This window comes from Tyto alba, unplaced genomic scaffold, assembly GCF_018691265.1.
Source record: "Tyto alba isolate M040663 unplaced genomic scaffold, T.alba_DEE_v4.0 Super-Scaffold_42, whole genome shotgun sequence".
Classification (NCBI taxonomy): Eukaryota; Metazoa; Chordata; class Aves; order Strigiformes; family Tytonidae; genus Tyto; species Tyto alba.
The window spans coordinates 28,474,335-28,494,496 of NW_024881318.1; the positions used below are offsets into that span (position 1 = coordinate 28,474,335).

General features: G+C 43.5%; 1 protein-coding gene across 1 annotated transcript in view; it reads right to left on the bottom strand.

Moving 5' to 3' along the window:
* Positions 1 to 3,173: 3,173 nt before the first annotated feature.
* The window catches only part of THBS4 (thrombospondin 4), a 46,119-nt gene continuing 29,130 nt past the window's right edge, over positions 3,174 to 20,162 (bottom strand). Inside the window, exons 8-22 of the mRNA XM_042804853.1 lie at positions 19,996 to 20,133; positions 19,295 to 19,372; positions 17,395 to 17,547; positions 15,958 to 16,062; positions 15,616 to 15,723; positions 13,985 to 14,144; positions 13,198 to 13,316; positions 12,351 to 12,403; positions 10,135 to 10,328; positions 9,659 to 9,837; positions 8,690 to 8,738; positions 8,394 to 8,590; positions 7,690 to 7,862; positions 5,352 to 5,491; positions 3,174 to 3,399 (exon numbers count right to left, since the gene is read on the bottom strand). Of these exons, the coding sequence (XP_042660787.1) occupies positions 3,338 to 3,399; positions 5,352 to 5,491; positions 7,690 to 7,862; positions 8,394 to 8,590; positions 8,690 to 8,738; positions 9,659 to 9,837; positions 10,135 to 10,328; positions 12,351 to 12,403; positions 13,198 to 13,316; positions 13,985 to 14,144; positions 15,616 to 15,723; positions 15,958 to 16,062; positions 17,395 to 17,547; positions 19,295 to 19,372; positions 19,996 to 20,133 (1,908 nt within the window). The 3' untranslated portion in view covers positions 3,174 to 3,337. The remainder of the gene's footprint in view (positions 3,400 to 5,351; positions 5,492 to 7,689; positions 7,863 to 8,393; positions 8,591 to 8,689; positions 8,739 to 9,658; positions 9,838 to 10,134; positions 10,329 to 12,350; positions 12,404 to 13,197; positions 13,317 to 13,984; positions 14,145 to 15,615; positions 15,724 to 15,957; positions 16,063 to 17,394; positions 17,548 to 19,294; positions 19,373 to 19,995; positions 20,134 to 20,162) is intronic.

Here is a 20,162-nt window from a genome sequence, read left to right on the forward strand (position 1 = left end):
TTTTTTTTTTTTTTTTTTTTTTTTTTTTTTTTTTCCTTTCCTTATTTGCACAGATGGTGGGTTGGGCAGCTGCTGAATTTGACACCTAAATCCACACCAGGGAAAGTGCTTTGTCTCCATGTGTCCTGGTCCCTTGCTTCTCCCCATCCGTGTTTGGGGCTGTTGTGGAGTCCTGTTTCAGCATGTGCCGGCTGGGGCCTGCCAGCTGCATCTGGCCAGGCCCACACCAGGACACTGGTTCCTTTTGGTGATGGGTAGCTGCCGATCCAGTTTCAAAGGGTCGAATGGCAGCGGCTGTTCTCTGGGCGGCTCTGGCGCATGAGAGAGTTCTGTGCGCATAGCTGGGCGGCTCTGCGTTTTGGCTGAGGTGCGAGGCAGCAGTTCCCGAGGGGTGCCGAGGGTCTGCAAGGGCTGACCCCCTTTGCTCAGCAGCCTCCCACCACTCCGCCCGCCCCTGCCTTCACCCCACCCCGCAGCATCCTGGCGGGGTGTTCTCTTCTGGTGTTGCAAACCGGGAGGTGGTCGTCAGGGAACGGAAGCATTTGAAGTGTGTTTGTTGTGGTGTTTGTAGCACACAGGAAAGGGTTAATCTCTGGTAAGACGTGAGACCCTGGTGCTGGAGCCCCAGAACTCTGAACTTCAAAGTGGTTGCAGCTGCTGCTCCAGCTGAGTGCAGCCCAGCTGTGCAGGCGGTGGGGGTGAGAGGGAACTATGGGTTTGGTTTTAAAGATGTGGGATTGCAATGTCTTTACTTGCCAGAGGCCACACATGGAGCTATGTCTGTGTTGCACAATAGTGCAGAAAGAGGTGATGGTGCAAGAGGAGCTTGTTTAAATGCTTACACAGAGTTACTGCACAGCTTCTGACAGGAGTGTGAGGGGCAGGAGTTTCCCAAGCCCGGACTATGACCTTGGGGCAGATCTTTGTCTGCGACAGCTTAACTTTACAGTTCCTGAATTTGTAGGCTACCCAGCAGTCAGTGTGTCAGCACAACAGACATAGTGAGGTCCCATTGTAAGGTCCCAACAGCATCTTCTGAAACAAAAAGTTCTGGCTGGCTGAGCATCAGCTGGTTTCTGTGACTACCAGTTGAGCAAGCCAGTATGCGCTCAGCTGGGGGAGGTTAGAAGCTCACAGCCTGATGAAGTTACCCTTGGCAGCGCAAGAGCCAGAGCTTTTATCTCATCGTGCAGCCTCCGGTAGCCAACAGCCATAGTGTAGACTGGAAGAGAGCTTGGAAATAGGCAAGCTCGAAGGTGGCAAACTGGTGTGGCAAGCAGCCAGGGTGCTCCCTCCCAGCCACTGTGGCAGGAGGAGGGCCTCTGGCCATGGGCGCAGGTTTGGAGGCCGGCAGGGATTTGAGGGCTGGCAGTGCATGTGTCTCCTGAGGGAGCTGATGCGTGCTGTCGTGCTCTGACCAGCACATGCTGCAGGCAGGTCGAGGTGGGCTGGGACTGTTGCATCCACTGTGAGGAGACAACTCGTGCAAAACGTGCGTACGGCAGGCCCTGGCCGTGGTGCACCATGGTGTGTGCATGCGTAGTACCAGTAACTGCCCTCTGCCCAGGTTGCACCCAAACCATTCAGAGAGGATTTTTTGCCTGGAGAAGGCTCCATCCAGTGAAATGCAAGTGCATGATAAGAAAGATGTAAATTTGCTTTACATTTATGGTCTGTGTTTTTGTTCATAAATGAACAATACAGCAGTTCCAGCCTATGTTCAGCTAGAAAGAGGTGGTTTTTCTCATCTTTTAAGCACAACTTGACAATACCCTCTGTGTTGCTCCGAAATAACTAGTTTTTCAATCCTCTCTTGAAAAACTGGTGAGTGAAGTTGGGTCTGGTAAAGCCAAGGGGAAAGGAGAACTTCAACTGGAGGACCTTTCATGATGAAGCACCATGGCAGAGGAACACTCCTGCATTATGCTCTTTGCTGTGGGGCTCTGGGATCCCTCGTGGGACAGGTCCCAGAGCCGTGCTGCTCCCAGAAGCCTTGGCAATGGAGGACAAGCCTGTGGTGAAAACTCTTCCCATAGCCCAAGCCATTGATAGAACCATAAACCTTAAGGGTATTTTTATTGTACTGAGAACAGGACACTTTTTTTGGTGTTGTTTTGATACTGTCACCTGATAATTTAACTTGCCATTTCACCTCTGGTTTTGTGCTGGGAAAGAGCCATGGCTGTTCATTTTCTCAAGCCTACTTCTGATTTTTAAAACCTTCACTGTATTCCTCCATGTGTATTCTATTTCCTCCCTCTTCCCCCTCCCCCCCCCGCACTGTCCTTTTAAAAGTAATTATCCTCTAGCCTGCAATATCCTTCTCTTCAGCTGTCCTTGGAGCTTGTCCTCCCTTCCTTTCCTAGTTCTGTTTTGAAGAAGAACGTAGTAGACATGCACATGGTATTGCCAACACTTTTTAATAGTTTGAATATTACAGAGTGCACTGTGATACACGTTTTTTTGGCTTTTTGGTTTCTAATCCTTTCCTGATGGCTGCTGATGCTTAATGCAGTATTTTGGGTTTTTAACCTGCTGACTTATTTTTGTAAGATTGCAGTACCTGCTGAGAGAGCTCAGCTCTGCTTGGGGACAGCAAGTCAAAGCCTGGCTTTGTGTATGTGAAAGTTAGGATTATTATCGCTCTATAGGTGATTCTGTGATTCTGCATTTATCTCCGTATGTTGTTTTCAGTTTTAGTCACATGCAAGTCATAAGACATGACTACATCATCCTGCAGTCAGCTTTTTTGCTTTTACAGGACATGATAGTGTTACTCATAATTTTCTGGGAGTAGGAGGTTGGGGGGGTCCAATATAGTTAGAGGAGGTCTGCCAGAGGCAACTAAGTCTCCAAAGGAGTTAAACTACTCTAAAGGTGATAAAACATTTTCTTAGCAGGACTGGAAAAGTACTAAGAAGCCCTTGGCTTGGCCAGACAGCTCCCAACCACTTTATGCCCAGATGCAACCTCTTGTTTCTGACATATTCCGGATAAACAACTTTTCTTCCCCACCCTCTCTAATATTGATTCCAGAATGGCAGTGGATTCAAATTTTTCCTGAGAAGGTTTTAAGCAAGTGTCCCATACTTAAAGTGACCCAGTACATAAAGTGACCGTTACATGCTGCTCCTTAGATTTTAGGGCAAATTTAGAAGTGAAGCCACAGTCTATTTTGTCTCCTTTTTATTTTCACTTTTATACAAAAAAAAGTCTGACATAGTCACATCAATGAGAACAAGCTGCGGTGTGCACTCTTACAACAACAATCATATAAGGATTTAAAAGATACTGTTTTATTGTTTGCAATAGCAATGTTAGTTTTTGCTTTTCCTTCTTAAATATCCCCAACGCCAAATTGCTGAGCTTGAAATTCTTGAAAGTCCTCTGGAATGGTATCTGAAAACAGGAAGATGCACAAAAGTTTAGTCTCTTCTGACAAGACCAAGGAGCACTTAAATTAATGGATTGCCCATCTACTCTTTTTTTTTTTAAGGTAATATGCCCTCTCGTTTACACATTAAGAATGACCAGGGAATGTTTCCAGTTTTAGCTGTACACCACTGAAAAGCACAGAGAGGCTAACAAGACAGTGCTACAGTGTCAGCCCATAATGGAGTCCTATCAATCTTCAAACTACATTTCCACCTGAAAACTCTGTGGCTTCCACTCTCACATTTTTAATAATAAATGCTGCTTAGAAAGGCAGAAAAAGTGGTTGTCTTGCTCTGCACCCCATACACATCTGCAGCGTTGCTATTTCTCATGTATCCTAATTCAGCTTCCCAGTGATGGTTTCCCAACCACAAGACAGGACAGAAATGTTAACACAAAAACCGATAGCAACTAGTAGAAAAACTTCAGAATTGGCAAAAGGAGCTGGAGATGAGTCAGTGTCGTAAGAATGACTACACTTCTGTTTGAAGCGTTGAGTTTGCAGTGTGCCTTTGACAGATCCCAGAATGTTTTATCTGGAGAGCCACAGAGCTAACCATAAAGCTAAAGCTGCAGCCAGAGACTGAGCCACAGCAATGAAGCTCAGCTGCATGACCTCAACTTATTTCTACCCTGATGCAGGACAGGTAATTCTAAACTCAAAAAAGGAAGTGACTATATAAATGCACACAGTGTATAGAAAAAAGGGGGTAAATCCTTTGCTTTCTGTTGATCATTTCTTTTTTTGAGGCTTGAAAATTCTTTTTGAGCTTCCTCTGCACATGTAGGAACTTATCTGAAATGAAAGCAGGGGTACCTGGGGACTCCAGAGGCTTGAGTGGGCTTCACTGACTTACTGCAGCGCCTGCAGCAAAGCCACTGCAAGGAAAGTATCTGCAACTTCAGTGGCAGCTTTGAAACATGCTTTCTGGGAAACCACATACTGTTTGAGACTCTCATCAAGTAATTTTTAATTGTAAACACCACTGTCTAGAAGTTTCCCTATTTAACCATGACCTCCAAGTGCCAACCTAGGTGTACCACATGTTCAGGAACAAGAGTCCTTCACTAAAACATGCCACAGAGCCAGGATCTGGCCATGCAGTGGCTGTGACCCCTGCAGACCTGGGCTGGGCTTCTTGGATCCACGGAAATCGGAAAAGGAAACTATTCCAACTTGGCTGGTGACTTATTTTTCTAAGGCTACCGTGGTCAGGTAGGGGTTGATGCTGAGAGGAGGCAGGGGCAGCCCCTCCAACACCACAAAGCTATCTGATCTGCTGCCAGGGCAGAAATACTCCGATATGATCAGCTTCTCTGTGACTGACCAAGGTTTGAGTTACTCCATATAGTGGGAGATCAGGCCTAAGCTGTGAGGCTCTTACCCCAAGAGGAGCAAGCCACCATGTTCCCATGGGTCTGAGAAGGATTTGTCCGTGGGAGGAAGGGCATCTTATGAACTTGTCCTCCCACAGACAGGAGCAACCAGCAAGTATATGAGTGACACTGACACCAGTGACAGATCCCACTGGCTCTACAGATTTATTTCACCTTGTGTTCGGAGCTCGAGGCATCCTACATGAATGATGGCCTCAGTATGTTTTGCGTGTACAACTCTCACGGTTGGTTGGTTTTAAATAACGTTTCTAATTCTCTGATGACAGCTATACTACTTAGTTGGCACAATCTCTGCAGCAGAGTGACTGCTCTGGGAGGAGCGGTTGTGAGGTGTTAGTTCCCGTCTGGCTGGGCTGCAGTGTGCTGCTGGTGTCAGGGGAGGTGTTTCACAGCTGTGAATAACTTGCAAATGAAAAGCAAAAGAAAGGATGTAAAATGGCTTAATCTGACAGCCACACTACTGGTTCTTCGTGACCACTTGTTAGTTTTTAGCTAAAATGACGTAAGAGCAACTTTACCATTGCAGCGGTATTTCAGGTTGGACCAAATAATGTTTTCCTGAGAGAAGCAGAAAACTCCAAGCCGTCCTCCACGCATTGTGGTGTCTATAGTTACACCAGAGTCTGCCACTAGGTCAGAGCCTTCATAAAATCTTGCTCTTAATGAAAGCAAACAGAAGCGTAGTTAGATCTTTTCCAAGGCTGCAACATTCATAAACATAATTTCATCATCTGTGGTGACTCTAGCCTTGGATACACTAGCCTCTCCTCTAGCCCAAGTGAGAAAAAGCATTTAAGATAGCTCCCCTGTAGGCTGAGCATGGGAGCAATGCTGCACACTGGCAAGAGCTGGGCAATGAGGGTGTTTGGGTGGTGGTTAGCTTTTTTTTTTTTCTTTACACGTCTTACAAAAGCCTTGGAATGCTTTTTCCTGTAGTCAGTCAGGCTGAGAGCTTTAACTTTTGAAAATTTCCACAGTTGATTGTTGTAAGTGAAAGGGAGAACCAGATTAGATCGGTTGAAGAAGGCCAGATGAGTATTGTCTCACACAGTTTGACGCTAAACTTTTTTTTTTTTTAAATAGGCAAAGTTTCAAAGAAACGGTTTGGAATCTTAAACTTGACTGTGAGATTTCTTTTAAAATGTGAGTATGATTAATTCCAGGAACAGTTTTGATGATCTGGCATCTTCTTGTTAGAAAACCCATCAGGCAAATTCCCAAATAGCTGTGGGAACAGCTGCACCCTGCCAGCTCCCCAGCGTGTGCCCTGCACTGAGGGCTTGAGCAGGACCACGCTGGAGCCAGCTGAGCTGCTGCAGCGCTGTCTACACCAAGTCCTCAGCCTCTGGGGTACTGGGTAAACAACTTCGAGCATGATGAGCCTGGAGGGCCCTGTTTTGGATGAGGACACTGCTGGTCTGACATGCAAGAAAAGAGCAAGTGGTGAAGGGAAAGAAAGTTGCTGTGCCTTTCCATAAAATAAGGGGAAAAAAAAATAACCAAAACAAAACAAACAATTCCTGTTATGTTCCTGAGTTTATTTCCTGATTTGCTGAGGCAGTTTAAAAGTATCTGTACAATGAATAGAACTTGTTGTCTTTCAAATTTCCGTGGGAGAGGCTGGCTCAAGTGACTTTTTCCTAGGCTTCCTTGAAGCCTCAGAAAACCTTTGCTAGACACATTATGGTCTGTGGCATCTGGCCTAAACAGACCACAGTGAGATGCGGACAGAGAGCTGGCAAAGGTTCACTTTAGGCCTGGCTGCCTTTAGTTTTTGAAGGATTTTGTGACACTGACCTTGCTACCTTTCCCAATTGTAGCGGGCATTAATTAGACTGGCCGGAGAGACTGCAACCACAGGCAGATGTTTACTCGTGAAGCAGCTTCACAGACAGCTTGATCTAAATAAAAGTTGCCACCCAAGATCTATTCACTACTGCCTCGTGGCTGGGACACAATAATTGACTGTATAAATGCTTTTGATCCATTTTAAATTTTGATCCAACATGCCTACTCCAATGACTGCTGAAGATGATGCTCTGCATCAGAAACATTAAATAATTATACCATCAAGTCACTGCATCTCAACTGCTGGGTGGTGATTTTTTGAAGAACTGACTTACCTGTATTTTTGTTCTTTTATGAGGTTGCGAAACCTGAGCTGATGATGCCAGTGCAGTTTGATTTTTGCATTTTAACATCAGCCTTGATCTACAAGTATAATTCCTGCTGATCTGGATATTGCAGAGTGAAATGTTTCCTCCTAATTGGTGAATATTTGTTAAATAACTTTTTTTTTTTTCCCTACTAACAAAATAGGAATAGATAACATGCATTACATAGCTTTGACAAACTTTCTGAATATATGGTATGTAGTCCAAAACCTATCATGTCAGGATAATTGCTGATCTTATTCGGGATCACAACCTTTAAGTTGGCAACTTTTATTCTGTTTTCCCAGAATATGTAAATGAACTATCACAATTCCAACAAAAATATTCTAAAATATCAAAATTGATAAAATTTGAAATGCATTGTTTTTCAGATAAGTGGCCAGTAGTATTTTGGAAGACAAGATATTAAAGCCAGAAAGGGGCCTATAGGGTAGGGCATAGTTACAACAGCCAGATGGTAGAAAAGTTCAGTTACAAACATGCTTAGCTTGGAATTGTCTTTCATAGGAAAAGAACTGCAGGCTGAATTTCAAAAATCTAACCTGTTATAAGGCTTCATCAGTGCAAAGCCTAGACATACTATAAATTATAATTCAGACTATTATCTGAATTAGGTGTTGAGAAACATCAGTTTAGGCAGACATGTATCTGTACTCACCTTCTCTATCCTTTCCCTTCTTACCTGATATAACCAATCTGGGGTCTGTGCTGCAAGAACCAGCGGTAGGAGACTTTGTCTTTCCACCCTACATTTCGGGGGTCCTTCCACAGCAGCCTGACTTGATCACTGGTGTCCCCCGTATGCCAGAGGGAGTTGCGGAGGTGCTCACCAGGGCCTGTCTTGGATTTCACGGCCTGCAGAAACACAATTTTCCAATGCTGACCCCAGAGAAATGTCACTTTCAGGAGCTCTAAGTCTTTTTGTAGTGGGGAACAGGTCTGCAGAAGCACCCTCCCTCCTGCTCGCAAGCCGCTAGCTTCTCTTGCATAACTGCAGCCACTGCTTGCATGGAAAAGCAGCTGAGTACCTGGCTGGACCAAGGAGATGGAGGTGATTTGACCAATTACAGACAGAGCGCAACGAGAGCGGGCATTAACCACTGCAGGTGATGCGCAGGGGCAAGACTGAAGTTCCTTTAAAAAATGGTGCTATTAAAAGCACTGTGTGGCAGCCACCCGAGTCAGGAGTTTTGACACGTGTCGCAGGGAGAGCAGCAGTCGGGCAGCACAGCCAACACGCAGTGCAGTGGCTGGGCCAGTGCATGGCCTGATGGCTTATTAGCCCATGGCAGTCAGGTGGCAGGCTGGCATGGCCAACACATGGCCAGATGGCGTAGCCAGACTGTGGTGACCACTGTGTCCCCAGCTAGGAGCCACTACCAGTACCTTTAGCTGAATGCCAGGCTCTGCAACAGCTCTGAAGGGAGTCGCTTGCCAGTATGTCTGTTCAGTCTGTTTCCACATGACCACATAAAAGCTAGAGCTGTCTTGATAACCAAAAATAAAGCCAGCATAGTCGTCATCTGTCACAGTGTTCACATGAAAAGTGCCCTCAAAATCAACGCCGTTAAAAGCTGTGTAACCTGAGGATATGCACAGGTTAAAAACAAGTCTGCAGAAGATGCCTTCACATGCTTTAACTTTTCTACTGTAAAACTTGAATCTCAGAAGAGGGTACATACCAACAGCAAGGCCAGGATCGCTGTTCATTGTCTGCACAATTTCCATTCCCTGCAAGAGTAAATTCAAGGTGGTTAGTGTGCTTGCAGAGCTGTGCTGACGAAGCCTGACAGCCTCTTCTGGCCTCCCTCTACCACCCCCTCCATTCATCTCCTCTGTTTGCTCACATCACGCCTGTAACACTTGTAGCTCTGAATTAAAACAAGAACTGTGATGTTTCAGCTGCTTGAGTGCCCTGAGTCAGGAAGGATTTTTCTTTTCCCATTGCAAAACTGGCCATATTGGTACTCTGATACTTTCTTTCGCTACCCCAATTTTCTTCTGGAAATCACTGAACCCAGTCAGAAACAGGCCAGGGTTGGAAGGGATAGTGACAGAGATGGACATGAGGCACTCTTCCTCGATTTAGCTCATACAGTTTCGTCATGGAGTTCAGGATTAAACTGACTGCCAGGACTGGGTTAACGAAGTTATACACATCTCACCTGGCTTGGCAGAAACGTTGGCAATGGAAATAAATCACAAATTCTTTGTGACTCAGAACACATTAGCCTCCTGAAGGCTGAAATTTGTTAGTGTAAATAACAGTTATTGGACGCCACCTAGGAGTAAATGCTCTGCTATACAGCAGGTCAGACTTTTAATTCTGTGAAGGACTCATGAAACTGTTTGCTACAGAAATATTTCAATAGGGTGACACGAAAGTCACATGTTTGCCTTCTTGGCAGCAGTGGAGTCCACTCAGAACAAGTTGACCAGCCTGTAGTTATTTTAGATCATTAGGAGCATCAAGCTTCAAGCTATCATATGCTAAAAGAAAGTTCCTTCATTGTAACTCCTGTAAAATAGTCAGCCAATCCAACAGCTTCCACTTTTCACTTGTTTACCAGAGGTCCAGCAATTACAAGGACAGTTTTACTGTGATTTTCAAATGATCTCAGACAGGTAAGAAAGACCAGATGTATTTTTACCTGGTTCAGAACCACCCAGTTGGGATCAATCTGCGCATCCCCCTCTGGGTCCAGCACCACTGTCTGATAGGCCCTGAAGTCTGTCAAAGTGATCTCCGCGTTCTCAGGGCACACATCGATCCGATCAATCACTGTATCCTGGTCAAAATCAGACTCGCAGATATCACCAACTCCATCACCTGAACGCATCAGAGAAGTGAAAGCAGATTTATGGTGCAGCAAGTAGCCACATCTGGCTGAGCCACTGGATCAGGGTGTCCGAGAAGCAGGTGGAGTCTCAGCCCCGATGGCTGCAGTGCCCAGGGCGCGGACCTGAGGACCTCTGCCTTGGCCAAAGGGCACCTGTGCGTTGGGGTCCCTCCCAGGATAAGTGTGTGCACCCGTGGTGACTCTGACAGATCCTGGCGTATAGGTATAAGGCCTGGGGGAAGATGGAGTGCCTAAGCACCAAAATGGCTCCTCAAGGCCCATCTTACCATTATCATCTTCCTGCCCTGGATTGGGGACCAGCCTGCAGTTGTCAGGGCCAGGGGGCAAGAGGTCAGGAATGCCATCGTTATCATCATCCTCATCACACTCATCACCCAGCCCATCCTTATCCGTGTCCAGCTGGGAGCTGTTAATGACTGTGGGGCAATTGTCTGTGCTGTCCTGATGTCCATCACCATCACTACAAGCATGGAGACAAAAAGAAATGGCATGCCAGCATCGGCTCCTACCTCTGCATGGGGGACAGCAAGGGTACCTGAGCGAGAAACACACTGGAGGCCACCCCAGATCTGGAAACACACCAGTGAGGCACCAGGACATGGTGTCGTTCAGGTGGCTGAACACCAAGGAGACGAGGAACAAACACTGTATGATAAGGTGGCAAGAAGGAGAAGACTAAGCCTGGAGCTATAAAAGTACTCAGATAAGGAACAGAAAAAGAAGCCTTACATGAAGTGGGAAAAGATACCAGAGCCCAAGATCCCAAATGATATCCACTCCTAAAAGGGCATGTAAGGCACATCCAGCAAGTGCAGTGTCACCAATCAAAGGATACCCAGGAAAAAGCAAGAGCTCAACAGCTGTGTCCCTTGTCATACATGCTGTCCACCAGTGTCTTGGTGCTCATGAGCATGCAGGTGTGAGTGTGAATGAAAATTTATGAGAGACTGCATGAGGACCTGAAATCTGGCTTGTTTTAAAAACAAGAACCTCTTTCACCCTTCTGCATAGCAAGTTTTGTTACATTATGGTTCCACAGGGGAGCCGTGCAATAAGAAGTAGAGGAAGAATGTTCCAAAGCATCCCCCCAGCCCATGGCTGCACCAGCTTGTTACAGTGCAGAGTCACTAGGAATGGAGACACAAACTATAAAAAAGGGTTTGGGCAGTTATGGGCTGGCTACATTTTTTTCTCCATGCCATCAGTTAAATTAATCTCTGCAAAAAAGTGGCCTGAAGTCAGGTGTGTTTTGTACACACACCATAAACAAAATGGTTTCTGGTGATAAGCAGGCACATTTCCCCTCAGCAGCTTTTTGCCTAGCACAGGCAGAGCTGAAGTCACATGCTGCCAAACTAAGGCAGTGCTGCAGCTTATAGCTGTACATATTCCCACGTATCTCCCTGCTTAAGAAACATGCTTTAATTTTAGGTGAGAGCAACTAATGTTTCCACATTTTTGAGATAAAATGCAATGAGGACCACACACATGTATCTATTGCAAAGTTAACCTCGGGCAGAGCTACAGCATTCTTACCAGGAAATACTTCATAAACATTAGTTAGGTTTAAGGGAAAAAAGAAAACATGTCCATTTTTAAAACAGCAAAAACTAAGGCTGTATCTACTTAAAGAGTAAAGCAGCTCCCAGCTGGGGGTCTTGGCAGCTACTGACCCAAGACTGGGAATGGTCAGGCAGGGAAGTGGGCTCCCTGTATTTATCACTCCAGACAGCAGTACCCACCAACAGCCCTGGTGTGAGACCTTGCAGCTGTCTTCAGCTGGTGAAAATGCTATGCCAGCACAGGATTTATCACTTCCTTTTCCTCTTGCTTTAAGTGCAGAGCACAGGGAAGGACTTGCCACCCCCAAAGTTGGTTATGCAGAAGCTGCTTCCAGCCAGGCGTTAGCAGTTTGCCATGGGATGTGCTCCCTTGAATGCTTGGGGCGTGTAAAAGCCATAGAGGAGCCTTGCCACTCTTGTTATGCCAAAGCAAAGGGGTTTACCTGCGAATGTTTTACACTTGATAATAAAATTCTGTTTCTGAAACACTAGGTTCTTATGGAAAAACCTACAGCCCTTAGCTGTGAAATTTCTGCTAAAGAAGAAAATAAACAAAAGAGGAATACAAAAATAAAGAAAAGAAAAAAGACATTAGCTCACTAAGAAGCTCAGAGCAGTGCTCTGGGTTTTACAGCCAGAGAACTGCTCTGAATGTCACTTCCACATGAAATTCACAGGAAGCCTGTGTGAACATGGGGCTAAAGGTGAAGGGCTCCATAGCTGTACTGCTACAGGGAAGTGAACCAACAAGGCTGATAAATCATAACATTGTTTTCGAAATAACATCTCTGAGGAGGTACTGGAATTAAATCCAAGCTAGTCTGAGGGATTACAGCTCTCTAGGAATCAGTAGCATGCTTCAGCTCAAGACTCGCCTCTTCCACTTCCCCGCTGCTGTTACAAGCCACAACGCAGCATACCTGTCTTGATTGGTATCACAGGAATCTCCAACCAGGTCGTTGTCGACATCTGACTGCAAAACGAAACAAAGAGAATTCCACTATCAGCTGCCGAGAGTATCTGTTAAAATGGCAGTGTTAAACCAAAACACAACCAAATCAAATACAACTAAAATATGTTACAAAATACATTTTCTTGTTTACATCATCCACCTAACCAAAAAGTCAATTTTATTAAAGAAAAAAAAAAAACAACAGATAATGAATAAACAGTGTTAAACTTGATTGTAGCAGTTCAAGCAAGATGAGTAGTTCAAGAAAGATTCCTCTACTACTAGAAATAAGTATCCCTCATTTCTAGCCAAGGCTGACTTCTTCAGCAACTTTAAAAATCTACCATGTTTCTCTAAAGTTTCCAGCATTTTTTGTTAGTCACAAGGGGCTTAATCAGAATTCAAAACATATGAAAAGTGTCACTGATTTCTCACCTAGAAGCAGTGAAAATTTTGCTACATAAGGACACCAGGATTTTGTCCTAATTAAAGAAATACCAAGTGTAACTAAATCACACTGATGTGTGGAGTCTGGTATTGGACTCCGTGAGACAGGAGCATGCCCACCCTTCTGAGCATGACGGTAGAAGATACTGGTAAGGGAGAGATGCTAACAACATCCCAAGCTGTAAGAATACACCTGGTGGCTCCTCTTTCCCATGTCAGGAGAGTCTGAAGCTCCATAAAACTTTCCTGAATACCTACTGTTAAAAGATAAACACTGTGGCTGCATGGGCTCTCATTCTCTTGCATCTTTTTGGACCTCAGCAGTCTATCTCCCCAAATGAGGATATTTTTTCCTTCTGCCTGCTAACCTGGTTTGGATTGCTGATTGTCGGGCAGCTATCACAGGCATCACCAACACCATCATTATCCTTGTCCTCCTGGTCTTGGTTGGGGATCCTCTGACAATTATCCAAAAGGTTCTTAATACCTATCGAAAAGTGGATTGAATGCTAGTTAAAAATAATTCCCATATTTGTTATTGGACAACATAAACATCAAGAACAGTAAAGACACTATTCCTTTCCAGCAACTACTTAATCTTGCAGTGACATTGTAAGCCTGCACAGCAGATCTTTCTTATGTGTACACTGATTCATTTAAGAGAAGTTAGAAACATCTTGCTTAAAGAACAACTTTCAACCCCATCACAACACACTTTATTAATTACACAATTCATTCTATCCGGTTCCTGTATCACACCTTACAGGATGGGATGTTTCATCTTTGTTATTACTTTTAAAGGGTTGTGATTTTTTCACTTCTTTTAAGCCTCTTGCAGCAATGAAAATATGTTGTGTAGCTCTTGGGCATCTGGGACAGGCAGCAGCTGGGTACTCTGGGACATGTTTGCAGCTTTAAGGAATTACTAAGTGACCAACAACCTTAACTTATACATGAAAAATGGCTTGGATTATCTGTTACAGTGTTGAGTGCTTCCAACAGAGGCTAAAAGATATATATTAATCTAAATGAAAAGCATTCCAAACACAGGTTTCATGAAGAAGGACAGATGGTGACAGGAAATTTCCTAACACACGATGTGTTCTGGGGAAGTTTCAAGAACATCAGGGAAGCTGGAAGTGAAGAATTACCAACCATCTCCATCCATGTCATCATCACAAGCATCTCCTTTCCCATCACCATCTGTGTCCCTCTGGTCATTATTCAGGACATTGCGGCAGTTGTCACAAGCATCTCCAAAGATATCGTGGTCACCGTTTCTCTGATTAACATTGGGAGCCAAAACACAGTTATCCTGCAAGAGACACAGATCCAAATCAAACATGAACCAGGCCCCAAAACTTTAATTTCTACTTCAGCAGATTGATATAACTCTTGTATTTATTTTTACTTTCACAAAAAATGATTACTGTGAGACATATGACATTTCATGTGAATATTAGCTCAGGATCAGATTTCACTGGCTCCCTTAAAGCTCTACTTTGAACCACACCGTGGGAACCCTAAACGTAAACACCCAGTATCACAAGGCTTTATTTATAACTTTGACTTCTGATTCTCATTTTGGATGTGCCTATGGTGAGTAACCTGTTTTGGCGCCCTGGCTTCCTTCCATGGTCCTTCTCAGAAGCTGCAGTTCAGAGACCCTGACAGGGTTTGCAGGTGCTCGCAGTGAAAGGCTGTTGCCCCCTTCTGGTAGAGACTCAAACCAAAGCTGAAACACTCGGAAAAACAGGTTTTTGGGTTTTTTGTTTTGTTTTGTTTTGGTCAACCAAGCTGCTCTTGACTCTCTAAGACCATCAGGAGCCATATGGAGAAAACTTTATTTCAAAGTGGTATAAGCTTTTCTCTCCCATCTAGCACACCCATGACCTGAGCCTCTTAAACGCATGGAAGCAGAACAGAACTTAGCAACAATATAGAAGTTACTAGATTGCAAAAGTGCTGAATTTGCACATAGATTTATAGTTGAAGGAGGATTTAACATCTTTCCTTATAGAACATAAATAAATCCACTTGCTTCAATCTGACAGAATTTAGTGTTGACCTCAGTGGCAAAACAGCCTGAGACACACCTCCTGTGATTCCTACTCTGACCTAGTTCCACATGGACATTTGTACTCTGGGTAGAGTTATCCTGTTGTCTCCCTTGGAAGCGCATTAAGCAATACCACAGAAGACTCTTAATACAGACCAACAGTGGTCATGTGAGGATACAGGGTGAATACAAAAGAGCTTTTACAACCTGAATATATTCTCTGATATATTCTGCAGTAGTGTACCCACACAGAAACCTATTTTACCTTGAGAACATGATTCAAAGCTTTTTCAAGTTATTGAAAAGACACCCACTAATTTATGTGGGTTTTGGATTCCTCATGGAATGTGATGTCAGGTCAACCTGCTCTTTAAAAAGAAAGACACTAATGCAAGTAATGTTCCTGAAGGCTGTGCTATGGGACAGCATGACAGAAGGACACAAGTTCTGTATACAAAAAGCTCTAGAATTCAATGCTAAAATATAATAATAGAGCATACATTGGTGGTATTTAAGGCTGAGTGAGGTATCCTGGGTTTTTTAGGTCATATAATAGCAAGCATTATATAGAAGAGAAAGACAGGATTTAGAGCTGCTCATAGTGATGGGTGTGGGATAATCTCTGGCAAACAGTAGTGATCCAGATTTTAAAAAATCACCGCCTATTGCAGTAATGCAAAATCCTTCAGTTTGCACAGACCCCTGCACCCCAATCCATCCACAGCACCTGCTCATTGGGAATGCCATCTCCATCTGCATCATCATCACAGGCATCTCCAATCCCATCACCATCGGCATCTTCTTGCCCAGAGTTTGGGACAAATCTGCAATTGTCCTAGACAAAGAATGAGACATGGCTGGTGTTCTATGGGTAAACTGGATGCCTTCATAATCTGAGTTACTTTTTTTCTATTGTTATTTTAATTAATCAAATAATCAAATTAAATGCAATGTATCCAGAGGAATTCATTAACTTGAAAAAAAGATTAATGCATCTTGTCGTGTTTCTTCCACTCTTTCTCTTCACCCCTTCATGCTCTGGATTATTATAGGATTAAGAATTTCTTACCTTTCTGCAGTTTTCAGCAGAGCATGAGAGTTCTTCATTAGGGTAGCCATCAATGTCAACATCTTTTCCGCAAATATAACCATCACCAGCCCAGCCAATGCCACACTATCAATAAAACACCATGGTAGTACTACCAAAAGGTTAATGAGTCACTGTAGCAATATTCAAGAGGGAAACCCCACATCAATATTGAAATCACTAACGTACAGAAGGCATGGACAGACACTGAAGTACAATATGGTACACTTCAGCATCTCTCAATGTGGAAAGAAAATCTTTGTTTCAAGATCTCTATATCTAGCCACATGTAGAAAGAGCTAAGACTTGATGTTAAATGGAACATGCACCTGCAACACATAATGATTTCAGCGGGAGCTATAGATTTCTTTTAGACTCTGGTCAGGAGTCAATTTTGGTTCCTCACTTGCAGGTGGAGAAAGAGAAAAGAGGGGACTTATGGTTAGAGAGGCCCATGATTAGATGGGATGACTGTGTTCTGTTCAGAACGCATCTGCAACCAGAGGAAGTTTTAAGAGAAAACTGCACTGACAGCTACTAAGTTTGCATGAACCAAGCAAGTGCATGTGCACACAAGTTTCTCCTAGCCAACTAAATTGGTACTGTTTCAAACCAATGCCTAATTTGTGTTGCAACTGAAGATACATTCATAGAACTGCATGTCAACTCTGGCCTCACCTTAAAATGAGGACTTGCCTAACACAAGTATCTAAGCATCTTCCCATTACAGCATGGATTTAAAATATCCTAGATTCTTCTACTTTGAAACAGATGTACCTAAAAATGTGACCAAAGTAAGTGCTAGCAGAAGCATACACTGTATCCAAATTTAGGACACAGGATTAGTCTCTTGCCTTCCCTTGCAAGCTGGAAAAACTAAGTAATATAATTCAGATAGACTTTTATAATGAAAGTTCATATGCCACTTGGTGCCTTTCTGCTCCCTCGGCTGGAAAACACAGTGCAGCCTCGCTGTGTCTAGAATCTGTGGTCTCACTTGGAAAAATACCATCTCTATTAGCAGGCAAATAGAGGCATGTTGGGTATACAGAGGATCCCTACTCACAGCTATGCAGCTGAGCACCGGGAGAGGAATTTGTCCTTGTGATGTCTTCTGAAGAGTGACACTTGACAGTCCTTTATGAGGAGACTATAGAAAGTCTATAAAAGCTACTCCCAGAAGATCTAATTACACAGACACGGTAAATATGGTACATAAATATGGGTGCTTTACAGACATGCTGCAAGATAACAACTGCAGGATAGACTCAGCCCGGTTATTTTTGTAGCAGGTCTAGGCCAGTGTGCCACAATCTGATTAAAACACCCAACTGTATAAAAGGACCACAAAGACTTTCTCAGTTCCAGCCTAAAAAATGTTATTTTTCATTGTACAAATGCATGAATTTATGCACTCACAATACATGTCACTTCTCCGCTCCTCTCCTCAATACAACGAGCATGGATGCTGCACGGATTGAGGGCTCGATTTCTGCAGCTCCTCTCAGCCTGGCATCCCCTGGCTTGGTCTCCTGTATATCCTGGTTTGCACCGGCCACAGTGGTAAGACCCCTGTAAGAACATAAAGTCACTAGCCAGCCTTTCACCAGGACTTCTTTTTCTTTTAAAGCACACATGTAAATGAGATTCATGTCACACTGTCTATGCTGTGCAAGTGTAGTTTTTAATCCACTGAGGCCTCCTGCACTGTGAACAAACTTTATTTCCTACATGAAATTCACATTTGGCTCCCACAAGGCACAGTGGAAAACATGCTCAACTCTCACTTATCTAGACCAGTCTTTTGTTAAGCCAGAGAAAAGTCATGTAGCAGCAAAAGCTTCTTCATGGATACCTTGTCCCTGCCAGCATCACTCTGAGCTGCTTCCAGGTGGCTAAAACTCTGTGTAAAATTCTAAGCAGCACCTGCTTAATCAGATTGGATGCTCTTATTTCAGTGTAAAGGAGACCCATCAGTTTATCTAAACTCAGCTGGGCACAAGTTTTAATCAAAGACAGACAATAAAGTTCATCATGTCTTTGCCCCATCTTATTTATTTTTAACTCAAATATTTTTAAGCCAATTTGAGCTCAATTTTGCTCTTCAGAAAATAATTCAGAAGTTGAAGACACAGTCATCCTCATTTACACTACACTAAGAACATCCATGTAACTTTTTGCAGTGGTTTACCTGGATGCATACATATTTATTCCGTATTTGTGCCACTCTCTTGTGTAAAGAAACCCAAAGGAGCTAAGCCAAGGAATCTCAGTGTGTTCTGGGACAATCACTATATGAGATACAACCAGACAAATGCTGATAAGAAGATGCTTCTTTAGGCACCTAGTATGGCTTTTGTCTCTATCTCACATACCTGTAGATTTGTAACTTATGACATAAACGTCAATTGAAAATTATCTTTTTTCCTTATAGAGAATAATTATTTTTGACATGTCAAGGAACAGAAACAGGCAGATCTCTGACAAACTTGTGCATCCATCCTTTTGTGAAACTGAGGTGCTTCACACAACTTCACTCTTCCCATACAAAGCCTGTTGGAGGAGAAGTCAGGATTGTCCCAGTCTACCATGATAGAAAGATACGTTTACTACCCAGCTGGGCATTATTTTTGTCCTCTGTTCCTATCTTCATTCCAAATTTTAACTCTGTGCTGTCTGCATACTTTCAGGATGAAGATGAAGATACACAGACTGAAGAGTGAAATAATCACTGGGCCATGCAGATGGTATGGTCTATATAAAACATACTGGCCCGTACACTTTCTCCTAATGGATGCCAGGGTAACATCTTCTGTAGTCTGCTGAGTTTGCTCAGTATATTCTATCCTGTACCAAGCCCTGGTATGTATTAAAATAGCCTTTAAGGCAGCACTTCCAGACTGAACTGTTTCTAAAGGGAGACAGGACTAAAAAACCTGAGAAAAGAGAAAGAAACACACTGAACAGTGAAAACAGTCCTAGAAAAACAGGGTATTAAGAAGGAAAGAAGACCACTTCAAACACTACTGGTAGCCTCAATGATACCTAGCTGCAAAAGCTAGGTATGGAGAAAAAAGTTCCTGCTGTTCCTCGGGGAAAGTTTGATAAGGAGACAGCTCAGATGGACATATTAATTACAAATCAAGCATTGATTTTTTTATTATTAGTTAGAAAAAGAGGAAATGATTCTTTAGTTTAGATGAGGTCAGCAAACAAATGGTATTATTCAGCTGTTCAATCAGAGCCATAAATCCAATTCTAGCCTCATGGGATCTTAAAACAATCAATTTTTTAAAGCCACGAATGAAAAGGTGCTTACCAAAGTGTTTATGCAATGGGAATTTGGAACACAGAGACCAAGTCCACCATTCTGACATTCATCAATATCTAAGCAGACCTAGCAATAAAACAGACCAACATGTAATAAAAACAATGTTAATTTGAGATCCAAGTCTGAAGAAAAGCCACTAAAGTTTAAGTCTAGGAAAGAGTCATAGCTTCTCCTGAAACCACTCTCAGAATGGCACAGATGTGCCCATATGCTACCTTTCCAGTGGGTCTCAGACACATATAAACCCTGAAGAGACATTGTGATACGGAAAATTTCAACCTTAGGATGGGCTTCTGGTTTGCCCACAAGAGTTTAGACTAGAACTGTGTTCACCTTGTAGGGCACAACTGGAGCATGCAAAAAATGACAGCAAAATAGGCCTGTTCTATCACACTTTGAACTATCTAGTTCAAACCCAGTTTATAGAAAACAGAGCTCTCTTCAACATTTATCAGAGATACCTATGAAGATAATGACATTTTTTCTTGTCTCCATAATAGTCCAATATTAGACTGTTAGTACTCCCATTAAAGCAAAGCAAACACAACTCAGATCCACTAATTTGAGCTCTGCCTAACTGCACAAGGCAATTATGGAATGACCGAAGCATACATAAAAACACAATACAGATGCACTGATATAAGCCAGCACCTTGCAATGGCCGTTGCCACAGGGATGCTGCTACTCACCTGCTTATTGCTCTTGGCGTAGCTGAGTCCTATCCCTTGCACAGTTTGTCCCGTATATCCTGGAGGACAAGTCTCACATCGGAAACCCGGAGCAGTGTTCACACATCGGACTCCAGGGAAGCAAGGGTTGTAACGACACTGCAAAGAAAAAACCGAACCGAGCACTT